The following is a 27174-nucleotide window of genomic DNA, read 5'->3' as shown; positions in this document are numbered from 1 at the left end:
AATCAGAAAAGTAGGGTGGAAATTCTGTCTTTATCCAGCCACTCAGAGATTTAGCACCTAGAACTCAGTTCAAAAACTTAACTTACAGACTTTTACAAATCAACTGGGAAGTTGTCACCATTGGTGCATTATTTCTATGGGAAAACATACTCTCCAAATAAATAATTTACTGATGTATGACATGCACATGTTATGTATATAACCTGTTCATTAAGCCAGAAATGTCCTTTATAACGTGTCTCTACACATGTGGGTTCATGTATCCAAATGGTCAACTCAAAGCCCTCTTTGGTCCTCAAATGCAGTGACATGCGACATCTACTTGAAATTCAGAATCTTTTCCAACAGAAATATTTTTACATAATAAATGGGTTCTAGGACAGTCATTCCCCTTCCCAACTGCAACTCCCATCCCCAAGCCAATCAGGTCAGCAACATATCCAAATGTAAACACTAAAGTTCATCATAAGTTTTCCAGCAGAATTTGGAGATAATTTAACATTTACTGTGAAACCTAAGTAAAATCAACACATATGATAGGTGAAATAATCTGACTGCAGGAGACCCAGGAATAAAATGTCTAAAAAGCTAGGGGAAGATCAACAAATACAAATGCTGGACAGGGTGCAGAGAAAAGGGTATCCTCCTACGCTGTTGGTGGGAATGTAAATTGGTACAACCACTATGGAAAACAGTATGGAGGTACCTCAGAAAACTAAATATAGAACTGCCATACGACCCAGCAATCCCACTCTTGGGCATATATCCGGACAAAACTTTCCTTGAAAAAGATACATGCACCTGTATGTTCACTGTAGCACTATTCACAATAGCCAAGACATGGAAACAACCCAAATGTTTATCGACAGATGAATGGATTAAGAAGATGTGGTATATATACACAAGGGAATAGTACTCACCCATAAAAAAGAGAAAAATAATGCCATTTGCAGCAACATGGATGGAACTAGAGACTTACATACTGAGTGAAGTAAGTCAGAAAGACAAATACCATATGATATCATTTACATCTGGAATCTAGCACAGGGCACAAAAAAACCTTGTCATAGAAAAGAAGCTCATGGACTTGGAGAACAGAGTCGTGGTTGTCAAGGGGGAAGGAGTGGGATGGACTGGGAGTCTGGGGTTAATAGATGTTAACTATTGCATTTGGAGTGAATAAGCAATAAGATCCTGCTGTACAGCACAGGGAACTATACCTAGTCACTTGTGATGGAACGTGATGGAGGATAATGTGAGAAAGAGAATATATATATATATGACTGGGTTACTGCTGTACAGGAGAAACTGACAGAACACTGTAAGCCAACTATAATGGAAAAAATACAAATCATTAAAAAAAAAAGTTAGGGAAAGAGGGAGTGATAGTGTGTGTGTCCCCACACCACATATCCAATGAGGTTTCCTCAACGGGGAGGAATGGGAATAACTAAGAGTGAGAATTCAGCAATATCACTAGGAAAAAAGATACTTGGCCTGAAAGCACAATTATTCTTGACTTGCTGCCAGATGTATTCACCCTCCACAGTGGCCTCCAATCAAGCTATAGGGGGCTAAAGACACCAGTTATTATGCTGATATAATACTCCTTGCTCTGAATTTCAGCTCACAAAGATCTCTTAAGATTTATCGCCTGGCATCATTTGACAATTTTCTTATTATGAAGGAAAGAATTGATCAATCTAAATGTTCAATTCTCCCTGGCAGCTCTCTCTCACTGTAAATTCATTTCTTGGCATTCTTATGTTCACATTTATAGGACTGGTCAGCAAGGGCAGAATTCCTCGGCCTGACTGACTTGGCCACAGCAAATAAAGAGTTAACCTACATCCCAATACTAAGCATCAAACCCCCGCACAGTGAAATTTTCCCAAGTCCAATCTTATCAAAGGAGCACATCCCTCTGCCCCCAACACTATCACCAATACTTGGTCTAGAAATGTTTAATCAACAAAATCACTAACTTTATATAACACATAGCTAATGACCCAAACCAAGTGGATAAGAACTGAATTATATTTATTAATTGCAAAAACACAAAAACCATAACATATTTTAAGTAGAATAGCATTTCCATCCATTGTTTTACTATGGCCCACCTCCACTCTGCCCAATTATACATACATACAAAATAAAATGGACTATCTAGACACCTGCAGGAAATAATCAAGAAAATGAAAACTAATGAAAAGCATCAGTAAGAAAACAATCAACAATGTAAAAAGAGATGCTACTGAAGCTACCAAAACCAATTAAAAGTCTTCTTATAACAAGATAGCCAGAAAACTTCCTGGCAACTTGGATATGTGCTATACTGAGGGGGAGGGCCCACTTCACTTTATCCTCGTGATAAGACAGGCTCCTTGTTCAGATTTTGCTAAGTAGAAAGTGGACTTCTAATTAAAGATGCTGCATTGAACATACACATTTAGCTCTGCTCCCTACGGAAGCTATTCTACAATGAAGTGTTATGTGCACACACACGAGCACACATATACATTCGTTTTCCCTCTGACAAGGGAAAAGAGAAAAAGAACAGAATCGGGGCCAAGAAATTTTGGAAAGCAGAATGGAAAAGGGTAAGCGAGAGAGTCCACGCATTTATTTATATTTTATGTTTTCTTTGCAACCTCTCCTATGGGTGGAGGCCACCTCTTCTTAATGTTTAGCAGAAGTGAAGAGATTAATCCATTTGAATCCCAATGGTATTCTGGCTTTGCACAATGAGAGAATTCTTAGTTAAAGCCAAGCCACAGAAAGTTAGGGCCAAAAATGGCAACGCTGGCCAGGCAAAGCATGCCTTGTTCCTCACAAGGTTTACATTTTATTATGTTGTCCTTGACACAGAAGGAAGTATACATGAAGGCCTCTTCTCATAACCCCAAATTTCTGCCTGGATTTTACTATTTCATTTTCATATGAAAATGCACTAGGTGAAGTATTGTTGAGTTTTCCTAAACATATTCTTCAAAGTCTAAGAGTTCCTCGCTCTTCAGTGAAGGTCTGCTTCCAACTCCAGCTCACAGTAACTTGGCACTTCTGCACTTTTATTTATCTAAACCATAAACAGTATTTTATCAACCGTATGCATATTCTCCTTTCACATGTAAAGTTTACCTCTGAAAGTAAAATCTATAACAACTTAAGAGGACATACCTCATCCTTTCCTTTACCCTCTGAGACAGGAAACAAATCAATATTGGAGGGCAAAAATTGTTTCTAAATTCACGGTATATATTTAAATGAATTGTATTTTTGAGACCAAATTCATAAAATACTATGCAAACATAACTTGATTTTATTTTTCTTTAAAACTATATACCATCGCTAATGGAGGTTAGCAACTAATCACTAAAATAATTTTTAAGAAGTAAAAATCCAAATCCTTTTTTGCCCAGCTTTTTCTATTATTAGCAGAACTTAACATAAATTTGTGAAATACATAACCTCAAACAGCAGGGACTAAAACTGTTTGATTAAATTAAGAAGCTCTATCAAACTTCCCCCTAAGACGAAGAAAATAATTTTTTCTAAGTATCTTTTTAAAAATTGCTAAGTACCATTTCTAGTAAAACTTATTTCAAAGGCCACAAGCAGCGAACTTCTGGAGGCTAGCACATTCTCTGTAAACTATTTGCACAGAATGAATTTTGACCTTTGATTTAGACAGGTTTTCCGTGCTGTAGAAGAAAAGCTTTTTAGAGCATTCCTATTCAATTCCCTTTAAATTGCGGCCTGACAGAAACATGGAAAGAGATCAATGAATATAGCAAATAGTGATCTGATAAGAATCAGATTAAATCTGTTTCCTATGTTAATAACCATACAAGGCACAAAATCAGACCCAACCCCACAACAGGTTAAAATAGCATATTCTAGAGCTCCCACTGTGGCACAATGGAATCGACAGCATCTTGGGAATGTTGGGATACAGGTTCAATTCCCAGCCTGGCTCAGTGGGTTATGGATCCAGTGTTGCTGCAACTTCAGCTTAGGTAATGACTGTGGCTAGGATCTGATCCCTGACCTTGGAGCTCCATATGATGTAGGGCAGCCAAAAAATGAAAAAGGAAAAAGAAAAAAAATAACATTCCACAAATATAGCACACAGTTATGAAATGTAGTTCAGTTAATAGGTAGAATGGAGTTTTGTTTTAAGGTTCTCTCTATAGAGTTAAAAAAAAAAAAAAAAAAAGCTAGGATGGGAGTTTCCATCGTGGCACAGAAGAAATGAATCCGACTAGGAACCATGAGGTTGCAGGTTTGATCCCTGGCCTCGCTCAGTGGGTTCAGGATCTAGCGTTGCCGTGAGGTATGGTATAGGTCGGAGACGCGGCTCAGATCCAGTGTTGCTGTGGCTGTGGCGTAGGCCAGTAGCAACAGCTCTGGTTAGACCCCTAGCCTGGGAACCTCCATATGCCGCAGGTGTGGCCCTAAAAAAAGACAAAAGACAAAAAAAGAAAAAAAAATAGAAATAATATTGCTAATCATAATAACTATTCTAACAGAATTGATATGAAACTCTGTTGCAAAATATAACAAATATACAAACAGCGGTCTGACACATCATCTATCAGTACTTTGACCCATCTTGCAAGAAGATAGTTTTTCTAATTCAGCGCTTTTTATAGACCATATTTTATTATGTTATATTGCATTCAATCCCCTTAAGACCAAATGTTAGCATATTATATTGCAGTGCTATACACAGGGATGATCACTTTTGTGCGTGTTGCCATAGGCCAGAGCCCGTCTCCTGCTGTGGAACGGCTGGATGGAAAGAATGGCCCCAGCTCACGCTTCTGTGAAATAAATTAAACAATGATCACAGGTAAAAGCAAGACTCTCAAATCTCTGTTCCCCACACAAGCTCCTGCACACATCTCCCTAGGACTGTTGGGGGGGTCAAGGGAATAGACAAGATCAGGAAGGAGAATATCTGGCAAAATTTCCTAGTGGTTGAGAAATAAAAACTATCAGAAACATCTTTAATTTGCTCAGGGGAAAAGAAGACTGGAAAAGAGACTGGAAATAAAACAGTAATGAAAACAAAGGGATTCTGAGCAGAAGGGGTTTAATAAAAGAGATACTTTTGGTTTTTGTTGAATGAGAGAGAAATAAAATTATATTTCATTTGATGAATTCTGAAACGGAGTCTAAAAAGTTTGAATACTGACTTATGTTAGAGGCTAGAGAAAAATGTACCTGAACAGATTTTAAAGCACAAATTTTACTCCGAAGATGACTTTCCCCACTGTTTGAAATGTTGCTCGACCTTCAAATAATTTTCCTTCCAAAACAAGAAAAAAATGCAAAGATTTGGTACTTGCTCTACTAAGTGGAAAAGTAGCGAGGTGTTAGCTTGCTGGGAAGCATGTATGAGAAAGCAGACAGAGATGGATGCTGCCTTCAAAACTATGTCAGGATGGTGACTCACAGTGAGAGGTTACTTTTAAGTGTTCAGTTTAATGCTTTCAAAAACCACTGATGCAAGAGCCCAAAGCGGGGGAGACAAAGGAGAAAGCATGCCGTTGAATTCTTGACTGCTGAGAAATTAAAACCATATCACTCTTTAGTTTGCTTAAGAAAAGGGGAACAGTGGAGAAACAAAGGCAGGGAATAAAGTATTAATTAAACTCCCCTCTTCAAGCCCAGCCTCCACCCAGGCAGCCAGCAATCTGACCTATGGAGCTGGGATTTGTGGGAAAGAAGTCAGGCTTCTGGGGGTCTACACTCCTGCTAGGCTATGAGATCCTGTGGGGCCAAGACCACACCTTATCCATTTCTGCATCACTCTCACGCCATGCCAATTCATAGCCTTTACAGAAATTTAATAAACAGTGTTCATGCATTTAAGTCCAGGTAGGGTTTCCACAAGAAGTTAGGCTACTGTTTCTAAGCACTTCTAAAGCAGGGCAGCTGTGTCTAGAAGTAGCAGTATGAGAGGGTGGGAGATTAAACACATACACACACACACGTCCCTTTTTTCTTTTTTTGTCTTTTTTAGGGCCGCATCTGTGACATATGGAGGTTCGCAGGCTAGGGGTCTAATTGGAGCCACAGCTGCTGGCCTACACCACAGCCACCGCAACGCCAGATCTGTGCTGCGTCTGTGACCTACACCATAGCTCACAGCAATGCTGGATCCTTAACCCACTGAGCGAAGCCAGGGAATCGAACCTGCAACCTCATGGTTCCTAGCCGGATTGGTTTCCACCGCACCACAACAGGAACTCCCCTCTTTCTTTTCTAACTGGAGACAATGGAGAGAACTAGAAACAAATAAGCCAAGGCAATCATTTAGCTTAGATAAGAAGAATAAAAATTTTATATGCATATGAGAAAGCAGAGAGAAATAAATCAACAGTTAACTTTCTAAGTAGTGCTAGAGACGAACTCTTACGATAATGCCCTATGGGGAAAGAGAAGAAAGTTTTTTTTCCTCAAGGAACTAACAATCCAGGTGAAGAAACAACAAGAGGAGGAGAGAAATCAAACAACAATACAACACTAGCTGCTGTTCAACACAGCAATACAAGAGACTCTTTCACAAGGCAGTGCAGGGTTAAATGTCAAATTAATGGTACAAACAAGTTCAGAGGAAGAAAAAAACACTCAGAAAGCTGGATTTAAATTGGATGTTAAAAGATGGGGGGGGGTGAGTTCCCATTGTGGCTCAGCGGTAATGAGCCCAACTAGTATCATGAAGATGAGGATTTGATCCCTGGCCTCTCTCAGTGGATTGAGGATCTGGTGTTGCTGTGAGCTGTGGTATAGGTCGCAGATTCGGCTCAGATCTGGTATTGCTGTGGCTGTGGTGTAGGTCTGAAGTTGTAGCTCTGATTCCACCCCTAGCATAGGAACTTCCATATGCTGCAAGTGCGGCCCTAAAAATAAAATAAAATTAAAAAAAGATGGGGGGAAATCGTCCACATGGGGAAATCAAAATGGCAGAGATGGTTTGACCAGAAACTTGAAGAAAGGACAGACAATTCCATTCCTGATTAGAAGACCAATTTGTCTGGCAGGGGGAAACACAGAAAACTTTATAGTAATGATTAGAAGACAGTCTGAGGAGTTTCCTGGTGGCTCAGTGGGTTAAGGATCTAATGTTGTCACTACTGTGGCACCAGTTAGATCCCTTGCCCAGGAACTTCCGCATGCCATGCCGTGGGTGTGACCAAAAAAGAGAGAGTGAGATATTACACCTACCAGCATCCTGAATGCCCAGCTAATGAATGAGTCTGCTCTGCTCCTGTAAACCCCTCATGTTCTTCAAGCTGGACCAAGGTATTCAATCACTCGCATGGCATAGCAGCCTTTTCCCATTTAGTAAAAAAAAATTCATTTATTAGACAGAATTATCAACTTAAATTCCTTTTTTGAGCTAAGGGATAAAATGGACAGTTAGCCAGACACATTCCATCTGGACCTAAGTCACTGGAATTTTAAAGTGCATGTAACATACACCAATTAAATTGTTCACGGTTCTATTTAAATATTTAAGTCTAATGCTATTTTATGGGAGTTTACAGAGGGCCACAACTTCCAGATCCTCTACAAGGATGTACACAGTTAAAACTATCTCACTAATAAATGTAGTAAGGATCGATTCTAGAAATCTGAAAGAACAGCCTTGGAGGGTGGCAGCAGATATAAACAATCAAGTAAATAAATAAAACACATTCAAAAGCTATGACACCAAATTTGATTTCTAAGGCCAGTACTCTACACCAGAAAGGCAAGAAGACCTTGACACATTCTACCGTCTGATAAATAGTTTTATCACTAGAACACTGACGAAGAGAGCCTACATTCTAACAGCCTTATTCACAGCACTGAGAAAAAAATGGTACTGACATTCCTGTGTGGGCAGGAACAATGCCCTCGATTCTCAGACAAAATCAACGCGTGGGAACAACTTTCAGATGCCAGGGGAAAACGTGAGCAACTCTAACTCAGAAGAGGCACATTCACTCATGCTTCCAAGGTCTTACAGGAACTTTCGCATTTATTTTCAGACTTAAAAAAATATATATACAGACTTATCAGCTATAGTAAAGCCCGTTCAATCCTAGCAATAGGGGAAGCAAATATTTTCATTCTTACTTTGCAATCTGAGAATAGAAAGAGGAAATGACTTCCCCAAGACATCCAAAGAAAAGTAAACACAGATCTCCTGACTTTATATCCATGGCTCCAGCTAAATCTTACTGTATTTTTCCGTAGAGGAAAGAGCCCTGCTGTTTTAACACATCAAGTATGTAAATGACTTCAGTGGCAATATCGTAAGAGTTGGTCCTCCTATAGCAGAGTCTCTGGAACATTCTGGAATGCAAACTCCAGGAGAATTTTCCAATCTGGTAAGTTCTTTACAATTGAATTCTGGTACCAAAGGAGCTTGTTCCATACCATTATACATCTCAATGAGAAAAAAAAATAGACATATCAGAGAACAGAAATTATAAATTTTCTAATTTTCCAAGTTTTTTCAAAAATATTTGAGATCTCAGTTAATTATCAGGAGATAATAATATAAAATACAAGTCGTAATTTTTTACTAACTTTAGTGGAAAAAATACTTCACACAAAGATTTGGAACAAATGCACAAAGACAGACTCAGCCTTGTGTCAAAATTAATGCATGGCTTAGCAATAAGCCCATTGTTACATAAGCCAGAAATAACATTAATTAAAGTCAAGCCATTTCCATATTTTTTTTTACTTAACTACAATCATTCTCTAAAAATGCACTGTTATCCAATATTTCGCTCATAGTGTGTGTGAAGCATTTTTATCCACTTAATATTTCCATAAATTCTCTTTCCTCAAAAAAGAAAGAAAAATGTGGATTTCAAAGATAACAATTTTTGAAAACGGTGCTAGCTTGGCTTCCTGGGCAATCTTCTCCTTTTAATTCCTAAGCTTCAAGAACAGGCTGAGATGGCCCACAGGAGAACGGAAATAGAAACACAGAGCCAGGAAAAAAGGGGGTTGACTGGGGAAGAAGAGAAAGGAGAAATACAGATGGATGTACGAACATGTGTCTATTTTAAGGGAATAATCTGTGAAGCAGAGATGATATTAGGACATGAAACAAAAATGCTTCCAAGAATCGCTTCTTGATTTGAAAAAAATTATTCAGTTAATAGAGTAACATTGACATTAAATGGTTTAAAAGGGGTGCTTTTGTTGACCAAAGGTATTAACAGGTAACAAAAATAGGAAACTGCCTAACTACCCCAATGCTCTCATCACATCGATAAAATCGTATCCATAAAGACCACTGGTTGTGTATTGTAACCAATGCAGTGAATTTAAAAGTCCCCCATAAATTACGGGAGCCATGTTCCATTATCTATCTTATAGCATTCTTGCTAGGACTTGTGCACTAGTAATTTTACAACCTCTGGTCCATTTCTTCCCAGCTTCTTTTTGTTCAATCAGTCAGTCTTAATCATCTTATCTTGGCATGTGTGGCCTTCTAGAACCTCCTTCTACTCCAGAAGTCAGGCTGTTCCAATGCCTCAAGACTTCCTCACAGGCCATGCTTCCCTCAGTGAAGACATTTAGGTCCTCTTCAGTGGGCAGGCTACAATCTAAAGGTGTAACTGAAAATCAGACACATGCACATACAGAAAGAAAAAAAGCAACCAATAACTACAGGCATCTAAAAAGCCATGAGAGACAAACTTAGCATCTTTAGTGACAGCAAACAGGTGGAAACAAATCTAATTTCCCCAACCAAATAAAAGTATTTATTTCCAACACTGTACTTGTTTCTCTAAGTGCCTGCAAGTTCATTAATAGCCATAGTTTCCCGCAACATACTTCCCCTCAAGTCGTCCTCAGACACCGATTTCCGGTACAGAGCTACAGAACAACAGATAAGCAGCATCAGCATATCACCCTATCCGTCTAAGGTCAGTGCTGGAACTGAGAAACATGAGCATGCTCAAACCACATGACGGCTGTCCTTTGGGCTCTGCTCCCAAAGAGGAAGTGACAGCCGTCTGATCAGTAACAGCCCCGTTCTAATGACACTAAGAACTCAGAGAACCTGGATGCGAAGGAGAACTGGATAAAAGAAATCCGTCAAAAGAAGGAATACCATTTATGACATCTGCGTTATTACAACAACTATTGTGACACTGATGAGCTACAGCCTATGGTCAAATATAAAGTCACTGTCTAGATTCCAGGGAACTGATGGTACATAAAATCTGCTGTGGGATCACATCACTAAAGTCTACTCAAATTCTGCTGTGCTTTGTACTTGACAGGAGGAAAAAATGTTTACTCAACACTGCTCACTTACTAGCTGAAAAGACAATCTGTAAATTAACATAATCATTGAAGTAATGACTCCTCTGCTTCCCCAACCAATTTAAATCTTGGTGAATAAAAGAACTACACTGCTGCTTTCAACTTTATATACTTTCTAAACTCTGCTCAAAAGACCTATTTAAAAAGTGGCTTGATTCTACAAGAGTAGTAGAATCACAGAAGATAGACTAGTCACACATATAAGAAATTGCTTTATTTTATACCATTACAAAATGAGATTGGACAGCCAATACATGTGTGCTAAACAAGATGGAGAAAGAAGGAAGAAGGCATGTGATTAATATTAGGCTTTATGAAGTCAAATGTGCCTGTAAAACATTATAGATCATCCCTAAAAGAACAGAAGGAGAAAAGGGGAAATAAATTTAAGTAAACAAAAATTAACACCCAACAAAATCCGATAAAGAATATAGCCACATATATCAGTAATTTATATGAAATAAATGGTCTAAACTTCATCAGTGAAAAAATAAAATTTTCAAATGGATTAAAAAACAAGACCCCTTGTGGTTGAGCAGTAACGAAACCAACTGGTATCCACGAGGAAGTAGGTTCAATCCCTGGCCTCACTCAGTAGGTTAAGTATTCGGCGTTGCCGCGCCTGTGGTGTAGGCCGGCAACTGTAGTCCCAATTCGATGCCTGGTCTGAGAAGTTCCATATGCTACAGGTGTGGCCCTAAAAATGAAAGTTCAGACAAATCCTAAGCAAAATAAAGCTAGTATGGTAATATTAACATCAAATAAATTTTAGGGTATCAAATGATGGTAAAAAGGGGGAGTCCAAAAATATACAATTTCGAACTAGCAGGCATCTAATAACCCAGCCTCAAATTTTATAACGCATAAGTATATGGAACTAAAAAGAAACTCTTGGCCCAAGAACTTTCATGTCTCGGCCATGACCAAGCAAACAAACAAACAAAAAAACCCCAAAAAACAAAAGCACGGGATTTTGAAATCTGTGCATTCAACAAGAGGTACATGAAGGGAAAATTAAGAGCCATGAAGCACGCATATATTTTTTTCAAATACTGAAATATTCAACTAAAAATTTGGAAAAAAATAACCCCAAAGGAAAAAATAAAGAACAGAATGTTACAAAAGAGAAAACAAGCAAAACCAAGCTGTTTCTTTGAAAGAAAAGATTAAAATGGTTAACTCTACAGTAAGAATGAGCAAGAAAAAGCAATAACCCAAGAAATAAAAAAGTCAAAATCAAAGTCAAGATGAAAATACTATGAAAAACTTCATACAAATAGATGTGTCAAATTAGATGAAATGGACAATTTCCACTAAAAATTTGAATTACTAAAATTGATTCAAGAAAAACCAAAAACAGGCTACTAGAAAATCAATTCATCAACTATACCCCAATAAATTTTTTTTTTTTGTCTTTTCGCCTTTTTCTAGGGCCACTCCCGCGGCATATGGAGATTCCCAGGCTAGGGGTTGAGTCGGAGCTGCAGCCACCGGCCTATGCCAGAGCCACAACAACACAGGATCTGAGCCACATCTGTGACCTACACCACAGCTCATGGCAATGCCAGATCCTTAACCCACTGAGCCAGGCCAAGGATCAAACCCACAACCTCATGGTTCCTAGTCGGATTTGTTAACCACTGAGCCATGATGGGAACTCCCTAAAATTTTTTTTAAAAAATAAAAGAAAAAATTAAAAAAGGAAAATGAAAAAAAAGAAAAATCAATGCAATGACTTAAAAAAAGCCTACCAACCTTATTCTTCCCACAAAAAGGTCACTAGCCCAAGAGTGTTATAGGCAAGTTCTACCAGATCTCCAAAGCATAGTAATCCCCAATTAATTCAACCTTTTTCCAGAGAATATTATAATGGAAGCAACTTTATAAGGCTAGTATATAACCCAGACAACAAAATCTGATAAAGACAATTTGATAAAATTAAAAATAACCATAGATTTAAAAGCACAAAATCGATGCCAAATCATGAACCAGTAGTATATTAGATATTCAAAGACAAGTTAACATTGGAAAATATTAATGTAAATTACACTAAGATTACAAAAACCTCTGTTCCTCAGTTTATGCAGGAAATACTCTAGATAAAATTTACTACCTATTCACCTTTTACCACTTATTCAGGAAAATTTCTAGTTTAGTCTTAAACTAGGAAAAGAATATCCTTGTCTATTTTTTAAAAATCCTACAGCAATCCTAGAAACCGAAACAAAACATAAAGGTGCTCAGCCTCACAAGTCGTAATGTGTAGGGTTGCTTCCACATTTTCAGTTATTTTCCATGCTCTTCCCATGGGAGGACCATACTTGCTCACCTACTGCCTTAACCTCATGACTTGCTTGGAGATGTAAGTGAAAGTGGTATATACCACTTCCAAGCAGAAGATTCAAGAGCCACAGTGTGGTTCTGCCATTTTTCCTTTTCCCTCTACTGTGAGCCCAGCATTTCCCACCTTTAGTCTTGGTCCAACAGTCAAGAAGACACGGAGCAGGGTCCACAGCCAACCCCCAAGAGTATGTAACATGAGCAATGAATAAACCACTGCTACTCTAAGTCCAGAAGATTTGGAGGCTATTTGTTATTGCAGCATGATCTGTAAAAGTTGAGGGTGATCAAGTAAATGCTAATCAAAATTTTAGGATGGTATCTCACACCATTATGAGAGGATGAAATAAATCAATACCAAAAAGTATTGATTATAATGTAGGAAGAATCAAGTAGTGGTTGCTGGTTGCAATTTAAATTGGCATAACCCTTTGGAGATTGCTTTGCCAATATCTGGGTAAACTGAAGAAGTAAAAGTGCATCTTATCAGCCCAGCAATTCCATTCCTGGGTGTCTATCCTGAAGAAATTACTGCACGAAAAAACAAGGAAACAGATACCATAATGTTCACTGAAACACTGATTGTTATACTATTTAAAAGAAATTGTGTGCCGGGGCGAAATGGATACATTGAGTTAGTCATTTAAAGGAATACTATTAAAGCAGTTAAAATGAATAAAGTAGGTTCACACATATTAAAAAGACAAGAAAGAACAGAGAGAGGGAAGCTAACGCCTCAGCAATTATGTTTAATGTTTTATTTCTTTAAAAAAATATCTAAAACACATGGCTAAATGATGATGTGATTAAAATTTTTATGGCACATATACAACTCCCCTATTATTTGTGTATTTTTCTATTTTTAAATGTATCAGGTCTGTTTGAAAAAGACTGGATAAAGATAGATTTAAACCCTAAAGCACATTGTTCAACCATGAGGTCTGGTGATATAAAGAACATCAGAGATGACAGGGGCCTTCTAGATTAAGTAGTCCTATAGTCTAAAGATGAAGTCAATTTCTAGGCCACAGTTTGGCCCAGAGATTAAGTAAATGACTCAAGTTCACATAAAAAGTTATCAAGTTGGTTCCCAAAAATCTAAACTCCCCAACTTTCAGGATAGGCAAGAAAAAAAGGACATGTGGTCAAATACAATGTAACTGAGTCAAATTCAGAAGACTATTCTATTGTTTCCTTATTGTCTCTACCCCTACTACTGAGACAAACAGTTTTATTCTCTCTCTCCTTCTCTCTCTATGAGAGCTTTAAGGATCTTTGATTATCTTTGGTCATTCCTTTTTTTGAAAACAACCGAAATATCAGAATTATAACTACATGAGTAAAACAAAGTTCTATATAACTATTACAAAGATAAAGATAAGGACCATGAAGCACTCAGTTCAGTGGTCAAGTTTACAACCTCCCCCGTCAAACCGCTGGGGCTGGAATCCTAGCTCAACCACTACCTAGCTATGAAAGATTAGGTGAGTTACTTAACCTAAGCCTTACAGTCCCTCGGTTGTAAGACTTGGAACATCTCTCATAATACCTACCTCCTACAGAGTCTCCTAAGTATTTCATGAGATAATCCACTCAAACCTCTTCACATAGCTCCTCAGTAATAAACCTTAGATACCAGTATATGCCATGTAAATAAAGTAATTTAGCTACGAAAGGCAACAAACTCATTGTCATAAAATTCTAAGGCATTAAGTAAGTGCTTTCAAGAAATTACATTGGCTTCGGTCAGCATCAGTGCTAATCAATTATATGCTTTGCAAATTGAGAATGTTTTTTATTAAAGGAAACTAAATACATGAGCTAGATTTTAAATCATTATCTATCTTGGGATGAAAACACTTGGGCTTAAACTGATGAAATTTCCTCACTCTGACATTTCAACTTAAGGCAACGTTTCTCCTCAAGTGCAACACTGATGGTCATGGGTAATATTCAAACTATATAATGCCCACCCAGAGCAGACACCAGCCAATGCATGTGACCAGTGCAGCCTGTGAGAATATCAGCCCTGCTCACCCTTAAGGGTCAGGGACTATTGTTTCTAATGGAAATGATGAGCCTCTTCTATGGGTCTTACATTTTAACACACAAGTGTGACAAAGTAGTTGATAGGAACACAAAAATATATTCACTGTGTCACGAATGACGGCAGACAGTACTTCCACTGTCACTCTACTCATCAAGAAGCTCTTGAGCCCGTGTCCTGTCTCACCTCCAGGTCACAGCTATACTCGGTGCCATCCAGGAGGGTCACTTTACACTGAACAGTCTTGGTCTTCTTGGTGGCTTTCTGAGAGGCCTTCTCTGCCTTTAGCTCATTGGTCTGCACTTCCTTTGTCTCCCTTTTTGCTGCTTCATCCAGTGTGTCCTCCTGTATTTCCTTTCCCTTCTCCTCTTCTCTCTCCTTACTTACTTCTTCAACAGGCTGTTGAGGAAAAAGAAATTAAGTTCATACTAAAGTTGACCAATCTGCAAAAGACAACACATTAAAAAGGGAAATTTTAGTAAGAACTGTGATTGGTATGAACATGCAGACCTAAGATTTTAAAAGACCTCAAAATTTTGCTAGAAAAGATAGTTCCCCACACCTTCTTCACCCCACACACCACTGCCAATTTTCTCATTTTGCCAATTTGGCAATTTTGGCATTAAATAAGTAAAAAGAATTACACCCCAGCAACTATAATTTAAATCATCTCTAAATAAATACGTAAGTAAATAAATAAATTTCTAATTATAATTTCATGCCATAGCAAAACTTAGGCTTCATTAGGCAACCAAAATGCACAAACATAGAAAATTACTTCTTACTGACTCAAAATAAATCAAATCTAAGATATAAAAGTACAAAACCATAAACAAAATGAAAAGACAACCTACGCTCTGGGAGAAAGTATCGGCAAATGATGTGGCTGACAAGGGTCTAATTTCCAAAATACGCAAACAGCTCACTCAACTCAATAACCAAAAAAAAAAAAAAAAACTCAATCAAAAAATGAGCAAGAAACCTAAGTAGACATTTCTTTAAAGAAGACATACAGATGGCCAAGAAACACATGAAAAGATACATAGCATCACTAAATATTTTAGTTTCGATTTGCATTTTTCTAATAAGATACCATCTCACACCAGTCAGAATGGCCATCATTAAAAAAAAATCTACAAAAGAACAAATGCTGAAGAAAGGTTGGAGAAAAGGGAACTTTCCCACATCATTGGTGGGATGTAAACTGGTGCAGCCACTATGGAGGACAGTATGGAGAAGAGTATTTCTAATCTAAAAACAGAGTTGCCATATGGTCCAGCATTCCCACTCCTGGGCATATATCCAGAGAAAACTACAATTCAGAGAAGATACATGCACCTCAGTGTTCACAACAGCACAATTTACAATAGCCAAGACATGAAGACAACCAAATCATCCACTGACAGATCGCTGGATAAAGATGTGGTGTGTACACATGCACACACACACACATGCGAATACAATGGACCACTACTCGGCCATAAAAAAGATACAATGCCATCTGCAGCAACGTGGATGGACCTGGACATTCTCATACTAAGTGAAGTCAGTCAAAGATGAGTATCATATATCACTTAGATGTGGAATCTAAAATATGACACAAATGGACTTATCTATGAAATAGACTCACAGACACAAAACAGACTTGTGATTGCCAAGGGGGAGGAGAGATGAGGGAGGGATTGGGAGTTTGGGATTAGCAGATACAAACTATTATACATAGAATGGATAAACTACAAAGTCCTACTGTATAGCACAGGGAATTATAATCTGTGAGAAAGCATAACAGAAAAGAATATGAAAAAAAAGACACCAGAAGTGCTTATTATTTAAAAGGCAGGATTCTGAAAGTATCTGTCTAACCCTAAACGGAATGGATATGAATTCTCATGATCTGCCTACTTAGGGATTTTTTTTTTTCTTTCTTTTATCATTTTGGAAAGTTGTAACAGAGGAAGGCTGTGGTAGACCCTCTGAGTCCCATATTCCACGTACAGTAAGCCAAAGCAGTATCTGAATACAAGACATCTGGAAATGATGCAAAACAAACAAATCCTTTTTGTTGACATGGTTAGGCCATCGAGCTTTCATTTCCAGACAATCACTTTGCAGACATACCTGCGTCTCCAGACTGCTCACTGGAGGTTTCTCTTCCTTGACATCGACCTTAATCTGCTGTTGTTTCTGCAGAGCCATTTCCGCAGCATCACCCTTGGCCTGCTTTCCTTCTTCAGGAAGAGATTCCGCCTTAGCCAAAATCTGCTCTTCCACAACAGCTTGGGTAGGTTCTTTTTTATCTCCTCCATCTTTGGCCACGACTAAGGTGTAGGACTTCTGTTTCTTAAGCCACGGGGGTATGAACCGAGAAATGCCCCTGCTCCCGGATGGATCTCTCTCTTTCTTCTGGGGGCGTGAACTACTTTGGCTTTCAGCTGGAGGAGACGACTGGGAACCCTTTTCCTCCTCTGGATCAGAGGACTGGTTCTGCTGATTTTCTGCTACTTCTTTCGGTTTCTCCTTGGTTGCATCTGCTCCTAACTGGTCAGATTCCTTCTTCACCTCGGACGTGGAGCCAACTTCAGTAGTCATGGTCACAGCTTATTCTATGAACAAAACAAATCACCAAAGGTTGTTTTACAAATTCTCCCAGTTTTAATTTGGAGGCAAGGGGCAGGGGAAGGAAGGGGGGCGGGGGATGGCAGAGAGATGGCAGGGAGAAAATACGTTTAGAAAAAGACAGTTCATAAGCACAAGAGAAGATGGAGATTGCTACCCTCAATGTTGAGAATTCTCTCTCAGAATCAAAGAACCAAAACTAGCATCACAATAGAATTAATTCTGATTCTGTACAGATAAAACCTCAAATTATCAAACGCTCTAGAAAGAGTGATTGCTTTTGTTTGATTTCATCTGGCTATAAATAATAATTCACCTCAAATTTTCAGTTTTTAAGGAAAATTACTTTTCTCTATATGCGGTATTCCTTATTCTCTAATATAAAAATGTTACTGCTAATGCTAGCAAATTCTGAGACACATTACATTTTGATTTTATATATTAAAAAAAAAGCTACCAAAATTCTAGGTCATAGAAAAATATATTTTATTTGTAAGAAAATTAAATTTGGAACAAAAAAGTCTTTTTTAAATTCCTCAATTCACTATCTATTCCAATGCAAAGGTCAGTCTTCTAAGAAAGGTGCTAAAACTATAATCACAACTCCAAACCCTCCATCCCACCCAGCCTCATACACAGTTTCCTTGGTATATGCTATTATATGAAAAAAATATCTAGAGCCTCTAATCTGAACCAAATGAGGATATCACAGGGGTGGGGGTAAAATGCACCTTGTAAACAATCCCATCACAACTACTGAAAACAAAATTTAAATCTGAAAGCAGCCAAGTGTCTAAATTTTACACAAAAGGGACTTCTGAGGTAAAGCAGCACAAATGACATAGACAAGCACATGAAAAAGATGCTCAACATCATTAATCAGAGAAATGCCAATTAAAACCACAATGAGATACCACCTCACATCTGCCAGAATAGCTACCATCAAAAGAACACAAATAACCAATGCTGGTGAAGATGTGGAGAAAAGGGAACACTTGTACACTCTTGGTAGAAATATAAATTAGTGCAGCCACTGTGGAAAACAGCATGAGGGGGTTTCTCCAAACACTAAAAGCAGAGCTACTATATGACCCACAAATTTCATTCCTGGGAAAAAAAAAAGAGAGAGAGAGACACTAATTTGAAAAGATACATGCACTGCGGTGTTGACAGTCACATTTATTTACGACAGCCAATTCACAGAAACCACCTAAGTGTCTATTCAGCAGATGAATGGATAAAGAAGAGGTGGTATATGGAATATTACTCAGCCATAAAGAAAGAATGAAAGTTTGCCATTTGCAGAAACATATAGATAGACTTAGAGGGTATTATGCTAAGTAAAGTAAGTCAAATAGAGATAAATACAGTATGACATCACTAATATTTGGAATATGAAAAATAAATTATTAAATTAAAAAAAAAAGACTCACAGATATAGAAAACAACCCGTGGTTCCCCCTGGGGGGAGGAAGAAAAGGGAGGGGCAAGATAGAGACAAGGGATTAAGAGGGACAAGCTACTATGTATAAAATAAAGGAGCTACGATGATGCACTAGACAGCACAAAGAATATAGCCAGTATCTTATAATAACTATTAATGGAATATATAACCTTTAAAACTGTGAATCATTATGTTGTACACCTGTAACTTATACTTCAATTTAAAAAAATGGAAAAAAAATTAAATAAAAAACAATAGGCAGGGACAGCAGGCACAGTACAGTCTCTCCTTTCTTGTCAATAACAAAAGCACTCAAAGGCCAGCAACCTTGGCCAACAGGAAGTTTCTCAGCTATCGTTAAAAGCTGTACAAACCTGAAAGGTTCAAATAATAAACTATGCTTGGTTTCTTTTTTCAGCTTTATTGAAATATAATTCATATACCATAAAATTTACACTTTTAATCTATACCGTTAATGGCTCCAAGTATTTCAAAAAGTTGGGCAACCATCGCCACCATCTAATCCTAGAATATTTCATTGTCCCAACAAGAAACCCTGCACCATTAATAGTTAACTCTCCATCCTCCCCTTTCTGCAGTCCATAGAAATCACTAAACTACTTCCAGCTATACAGATTTGCCTATTTGACATTTCAAATAAATGGAATCATACAACACATAGCATTTTCACTTAGCATACTTTTTTCCAAGGTTCATTCATGTTACAACATATATCAGTACTACACTTGTTTCTCAAAATAGCATATATCTGATAAAAGTCTAATACCCAGAATATACAAAGAACTCTTACAACAGTAAAGACCAAAAACATTTTCTAGTCTTTTTATTCAAGTATAGTTGATTTACAATGCTGTGCCCCACCCCCCAAAAAAAAATATTTAATGAGCAAAGGATTTGAGCAGGTGTTTCTCCAAATAAGAAATGACCAAAAAGCACTTGAAATGATGCTGGACATTGTTAATCATTAGGGAAATGAAAATCAAAACCACTATGAGAAGAGTTCTCTTGTGGTGCAGCAGGTTAAGAATCCAGCATTGTCACTAGTGTGTCTTGGGTCACTGCTGTGGCATAGGTTCCATCCCTGCCCTAGGAACCTTTTCATGCTATGGGCATAGCAAAAAAAAAAAAAAAAGCACAGGACAAATACTTAACCCAAATTAGGAGAAGAGAGTCATCAGGAGGCAAACCTTTCTGCAAAAGTTGACATTTGAGTTGCTTTAACATAATGAGTATCCATTATTCAGGCAAAAGAGTTAAAATGGGAAGCATGTGCCAGGCATAGGCAAGTGTGCAGAAACATGAGAATATTCCTCCTGTAGGAAACAAGTACTGAACAATAACACACTATATACATAAAGTGGGGGCTCGTGAGTGGGGGTGCAAGGGGTAAGGTGAATTGGTGATGATAGGTAGAAGCAGGCAGAAGCCAGAATATCCAAGGTTTGGAGTGTCATACTAAGAAAAGTCTGGGGGTTGACTTTAAGACATGAAGTCACATGAGCTCTTTAAGTAATGTAATCAGATTCACATTTCAGATAGCCCAACTTTGCTGTAAAGCATAGGATGACAGAAAAGAATGAAACAGAAAGACATCCAGGAGGCTGATGCTCTAGTTCAGGCATAAGAAGATAATGAATGGTCTGTACTACGGCAGAAGCAGTGAAGAACCGGATAAGAAATGAACCCAATGCTAAAGAAAAAACTGGACATGACGTGCTATCTCCTAAAAACAGCAAGTCAAAGAGAAGAAAGAGTGCTGGAAAAGTCCCAGGTTCCGAAAGATGAGGGTGATGGCAGAACCATCCATGGAAAAAAAGGTGTGGCCAACATAAATAAACTTGATTTTTAATTCATTGTGACTGAGAAGGTTGTGGAGGTGTCTAACTGGCCACTTTGTACAGAGGTCTTGAATGGAGGCCCCAGGTACAAAGATAGAGATCTGAGAGTTGTCATCATATGGGTGACAACTAAAAGCACAAATGATACTGACACCACCTAGAGAAGAAGTGCAGTTAGGGCTTAGAGGGTCCTTAAGAGAACGCTTATCACCACCGACATTTAATAAGGGCCAGGCAGAGGGAAAAGGCACAAGGGTGAGAAGAAGCATCAAGTAAGACAGGAAGATCAGGGGACAGTAATGTCCTTGAGGGCAATGCGACAGGAAAGGAAACAGGAACTATAATACACACATGCCCAGTTTTACATCTCATTCTTACGCACTTAAAATTCAAAATCGTATCTTCAGGAGTTCCCGGTGTGGCTCACAGGAAAAGAATCCAACTAGTAACCATGAGGTTGTGGGTTCAATCCCTGGCTGTGAGCTGTGGTGTAGGTGCCAGAGGCGGCTTGGATCTGGTGTGGCTATGGCTGTGGTGTAGGCCGGCAGCTGTAGCTCTAATTCAAGCCCTAGCCTGGAAACCTCCATGTGCCATGGGCACGGCCCTAAAAAGCAAAAAAAAAAAAAATCATATCTTCCAATAAGACCCTGATGAGTACTTGAACTGGCTCCATATTGTACAGAAAACCTTTTCTCCCCTCTTTAAGGTACCATTTTCCATGTACCAATTAAGTGGAAATCAATTAATCATGAAATGACCAAAGCTGACTATCAGTATAGAGTCTCTAATTACATTTTGAGAGTTGAATCAATGCTCTGGTAAAAATTAAAAACAATAGTGCTGCACGCTTGTCTGAGCTGACCATGGTAATTGGCAGCTAATTTCTTTGGCTGGAAGAGACAATCTGGAGACGGTTTGGGGGTCAAAATATTCTAAAAGCAATGAAATATAAAACTAAAGTGTCACTACTACGTTAAAAGCATTAACATTTATGTTTCAATCATAAGATAGATCGCTCACTGCTTACTGTGTCAGACATAACACACAGAGTTTCTGCTCCTCAAAGCATTCTGCAGGGTAGGTATTATCCCCATTTTGTGGTAGTAAACAGAAGAGTAGAAGTTAAAGGGTTTGTCCAAGGCCACTGAATGGAGGACCACACAACTGTGTACACCTGTATTTCATAATGCAGTCACAAGTCCACACTGCGTAGGAAAGACAGAAACAACTGGAACCCTTGGCTCAGTCCGCAGTGATTCATGCCAGTGTCAAAATGACTACTGAACCCATGAATCTATTCTTTGATTTGCTAAAAATAAGCCCTGTCCCTCCCCCAAATAAGAAATTTACAGATGAGTTCCCATCACACAGAAAGTCGTATTTGAAGGTTATCACATGGCCATGTTCTCAAAACGGAGCTGATGGATCAAAACTAAAGAAAGAGCGCTACTACAGAGCAGAAGAGCACAGATAAACCGCACAACTAAGCCTTAAAATGGAGGCCTCCTCAATCATGGCTGTATGCGCAAGACTTCTCAGTTCTAAGAACTGCCGAGCTGAGCAGTACTGCCCATCCAAAGGGAAATTACAAGATAAAATAGAATGCAAATGGTTACTTGGATTGTAAATATTCAACCATAAGGGTGGGTATAATTTAATTTATGTAAATAACTACATCCTTGAAGTTTCAAGAGAGCAACAAAGCTCAAACCTAAACATTACCTTCTTTGTTGATAAAATGGTTTCTTGAACAAATCACCACCACCAAGAAAACATGATTACAGCACATCCATTCACCATAATTATCATGCCTGTAATGCTCAGTTTCAAATGTGGATAAGCCTTTAAATACAAAAAGGCCCACCAAAATGGAAACTCCAGCAGTAGAACACAAGCCCCTCCACTCAAATGAAAGCCCCCTGAGGGCTGGGATCTTAGAATCTTTCTCTTTTTTTCACTGATATGTTCCCAGCATCTAAACTGGCACATAAGGGGCACCAGCTAAATATTTACTGAATGCATGCAGTGAAATCATCTGGTCTGAAACTCTCATTTTATCTTCTCAACAAGGAAACTGAGGCTTGAAAAGACTGGATTGGCCTGAGATCACAAAGTCAGGTGGGTGAAGCCAAAACCAGAGAGAACCACAGCTTCCCAGACTCGAGCAATGCACATTCCACTAAACTTTAATTACAAATACCTAAAATCCATCATTAGTACAGTTATATAACATATTAAGTAAAGACCTTTCTACTTATCAGCAACCAAAAAGAACACTGCTGTGAACAGGCAGCCCATTAGACAGGCATGTGGTTTTGACACAATTACCATGTTGGCATGCTCCATCTGGGTCGATAAAAGTGTTCATTATTGCAACAGCTCCATGAGAAAAAGCATGCATCGCTTCACACACAACCAAGCAGAAAACCATCATCAACAGAGGATCAGCACCAGTTAGGTAAGGGGCTGTGTTATGTGAAACTATTCTTTTTTCTTATGATTAAGAAAGGAGATAAGGAGTTCCTGTTGTAGCTCAGGGGTTAGCGAACCCAACCAGTATCCATGAGGACACAGGTTCGATCTCTGGCCTCGCTCAGTGGGTTAAGGAGCCAACGTTGCTGTGAACTGTGGGGTAGGTCATAGGTGCAGCTTGGATCTGGTGTTGCTGTGGCATAGGCTGGCAGCTGTAGCTCTGATTCGACCCAGGAAATGGAATATGCCGCAAGTGCAGCTCTAAAAAGACCAAAAACAAAAACAAAAACAAACAAACCCACAGATAAATTCCAAGGTACTGTTTCTACCACTAGCCTAAATTACCTATCACATCACATTATGCTACTGAAAACACTGGCCCTCCATCAGAGCACAACAGCAAGCAAAGCAAAGCAAAAAGATAACACTCTAGACATTCATACAAAGAACTTCAAGCAAGAAGTTCATGCTAATTATTGAGTCCAGATGTTTCCTGTTAAAACCTTGAGAGAACCAGTCCTACTCTAAGAGCCCTCACTGTTAGTCAAATCCCAGTGCAGGGAACAGGGTGGTTGCTGCTGCCGGCTGAGGGGCTTCCATCCTCTGTGGAGATGACCAGCAATAGGAAGTCTTTGATTTCTAGCAGCAGAGCTCAATCCATTCACTAGGGGACTCAAGACTTCTAAAATGGGGAAAAAGGCAATGACGGTAAGGTAGGAGAGAGGCTTTCCTTTGAACTCTGAGAAAGACAAAAGCAAAACTGTGCACCAAGTAACACACTGAAAAAATATGGGCAACAGGCGCACAGTGCCAATTTGGCCATTTTCTGGGTCTGACAAATCTTGTTTTCATCCACTGTTGTGACTGCACAGAGGATATGTGGAGCACTTGCTAATACCCACAATCACTTGCTTATTTTACCTCCCCAAACAGCCTGTATCCCAAGAAAAGGTCTCTTAATGCCCCCACTATCATCCCTTAAAGGATAAGATGGGAGAAAAACAAAAGAGCAACCCGCAAAAAGGCATGATTTAGCAGCCAACTAACTCTGCTTAGCAAGTAGTAAGAGTGATGCTTCTCAAATAATAGCCAACATGTTTTTTAAAGGGGGAAGAGAAGGAGGAAAGAGGAAAAAGAAATATCTGGAGAGGGAGAAGGAATAACAAAAACAGGCAGACAGAGCAGACTGCAAATAATTCCTCTCCCTTGTAGGTTTATTTTTCTTAAGTGTCAAAAGGTCTAGAAAATATGACATCCTATATCCAAATAAGTACAGCTACATTCCAAAGGGACTATTTGTTAGTTTAAATTATCTATATGGTGAGGACAAACAAGAGTTATTTTATAAAATAAGTCAATGCTAAAAAAATTAATTAAAAGTAAAATAAGTCAATTCTGCCCACCTTATATAATGTGCTTTACCTTAACACATTAAATCACTTGTTTGGTTTCTTTTAAAGGGATAAAGGATGTATAAGAGAGACAGAAGTATTTCTATAAAGATATAAGCAAACATCTGGTTTAAATTAAGCCCACATATACAAAAGATATGAACTGTAGCCCCTTGCTAATTCAAGTCTAGGCGGAATTAGGTTACATTCAGAGCATGTATTTCCTGCACCCTTTCTACTTTTTAACAGAACTCGAATTTTGTTCAGCTTCTCTCTCTTTTCCACACAGGTGCCCACAGAGGCTGGCTCCAGGTCAGGCCACAAGGTCATGGTCTACTGGTCTCAGGCAAACATGGCGGTCCCCCTTCCCCTGGCCAAGGAGACTCTATGTAGAGAGTCTGTTCGCAGGCTCCTGGGAAAACATTCTTTCTTCTACCAAGAGGAAGAAGAAGAGAAGGCTCCTCTTCTGCCTCTGAACATTGTATCCGTGACTTTCAGAAATGCTATTGACAGAGTTCCCGTTGTGGCTCAGAGGGTTACAAGCCCTACTGGTATCCATGAGGATGTGGGTTCCATCCCTGGCCTTGCTCTGTGGGCTAAGGATTCGGCGTTGCAGTGAGCTGTGGTGTAGGCCAGCAGCTGCAGCTCTGATTTGATCCCTAGCCTGGGAACTTCCATATGTTGTGGGCACGGTCCTAAAAAGACAAAAAAAAGAAAAAAGAAATGCTATTGCCATCTTGAATAATCCATGAGGGGAGAAGGCCTGAGGACAAAGTGACATACAGCAGAGGGCACCAGCAAGAGAATTACAGAGAAGACGACCAGCCAGCGAGAGAATCACAGAGAAGAGGACCAGCCCACTGCACAGGCAACACACGGCCAGGCCCTGCGTTTGAGCATCCCGTTATGTGAAATAACATATCCTCTATAGGTTGAACAATTAAGCCGGAGGTTGAGTTATTTGCAACCACTATTAGCCTCTGCGTATTGAGACAAGCATTAGAAAATAAGCCCTAAGAAACTGGGAGCACATAAAGAACCATCTCAGGTAATGATCCCTCCCCCACTGGGTTTTATGGCCCTCAAGCCTAAGAGCCATGGTTGTCAAAATGTCCCATTTTTTCCAGGTGCTCGACTTTTAAAAACTTTGTCTCTGAGTTAATATTAGTGAGATAAACCATTAATTCTTCATTCTAACAACTCTCAATAAAAATGAAACAAACTATCTTAGAGTTCAAAGAAAAAGATTCCCTTTCTTTCTATATTGGAGAGGGGGTATATGAAAATCAAAGCAGTACCCGACCCTAATAACACCCAAGATAAGTGTAACAATCTTACTGTTCAAAGCAAATCCCTGCTGCTCTCATTAAGAATCATGTCAAGAAAGATATCTGTGCCAGGCAAGTCTTCTCCACAAGCAACCGGGGACATTCTAGAAACAGATACCCTTTCCTGGAAGCTCAGGATACAGAGGCTGTGCATAAATCATTAAGGATCCTAATCGTGCGCATTATTCTCATAATCAAAATGCACGTAAACCTGTCATATGGGGCCTTCCAACAGCACACATTCATCAAGGTGAGGGAGACATCCAGAGCACTGCTGGCTCTTCATCAATCAACTACACACAGTGGGTTGTATGCTCAGAATTTTTGATGAACTGCATTTGCTCAAATTCCTTCTCTCAGATGGGGGCCTAACTTTTGTAAAGGCCAAAGCTGGAGCTACAGTCTTTGTGTGGGAGACCAACTAATCTTTGGATAAAATAACATATGATGGTTTGGAGATCAACTCTGGGAACTAAACAGATTAGACCAGGATTAGAATTCCGGCTCTGTCTCAGACTAGCCACGTAACCATGGACAAGTTGTTTAGCCTTTTGCCAAGTCTCAGTTTCCTCATAAGCAAAACAGGGATATTAATACACAACCACTGGGTGGCTCTAAGGATTAAAGTGGATGCTCTACATAAAGTGCCTGGCACATAATAAGGTCATAACAAATGGTGGGCCAGAGTTTCCATCATGGCTCAGCAGTAATGAACCTGACTACGATCCATGAGGACACAGGTTTGATCCCGGGCCTTGTTCAGTGCGTTAAGGATCTGGTGTTAGCCGTGAGCTGTGGTGTAGGTCGCAGACGCAGCTCAGATCCCACATTGCTGTGGCTATGGTGGTGGCCAGCAACTACAGCTCTGATTTGATCTCTTGCCTGGGAACCTCCATATGCAGCGAGTGCGGCCCTAAAACAAACAAACAAACAAATAAGTAAATGGTGGGCCACTGTCACCATATGGGGATTCTGTAAAAGAAGGGACTATATCCGTTTGTTCACTAATGATAGCCATAATATTAACAGTGAGAACAGAAATAATAATACCGAATGATAATATCAGCTATTGGTTGAACACTGTTCTAGAGACTTTGCATGCAGAAATTCCTTCAATACTCACAATACTTTCAGGTAGGAACTAAAAGTATTCTCATGGTACAGATGAAGAAGTAAAAAGCAGATAATCTGGCTGTGTCACTGCAGTGGTGCAGGTGTCACCACTGTTGCACAAGTTCTACCCCTGGCCCGGACACTTCCATATGCTGTGAAAGTGGGCACAAAAAAAATAAATAAATAAAAGAGGATAAATAACATGGGCAGTGCCACA

General features: G+C 39.0%; 1 protein-coding gene across 17 annotated transcripts in view; it reads right to left on the bottom strand.

Annotated features, from left to right (window-relative positions):
- The window catches only part of EPB41L2 (erythrocyte membrane protein band 4.1 like 2), a 211899-nt gene that overhangs the window by 92278 nt on the left and 92447 nt on the right, over positions 1-27174 (bottom strand). For all 17 annotated transcript variants that reach the window (XR_007131968.1, XM_047758693.1, XM_047758677.1 and 14 more), the window contains exons 2-3: positions 16853-17337; positions 14921-15133 (exon numbers count right to left, since the gene is read on the bottom strand). Coding sequence is in view for 16 of the 17 variants with exons in the window: in XM_047758693.1 (XP_047614649.1) it covers positions 14921-15133; positions 16853-17323 (684 nt within the window). In the remaining variant the exon portion in view is untranslated. The remainder of the gene's footprint in view (positions 1-14920; positions 15134-16852; positions 17338-27174) is intronic.

This window comes from Phacochoerus africanus, chromosome 2 (genome assembly GCF_016906955.1).
Source record: "Phacochoerus africanus isolate WHEZ1 chromosome 2, ROS_Pafr_v1, whole genome shotgun sequence".
Taxonomy (NCBI): domain Eukaryota; kingdom Metazoa; phylum Chordata; class Mammalia; order Artiodactyla; family Suidae; genus Phacochoerus; species Phacochoerus africanus.
Note: the sequence above shows the minus strand (reverse complement) of the source record. Positions and strands in the feature narration are given on the sequence as shown.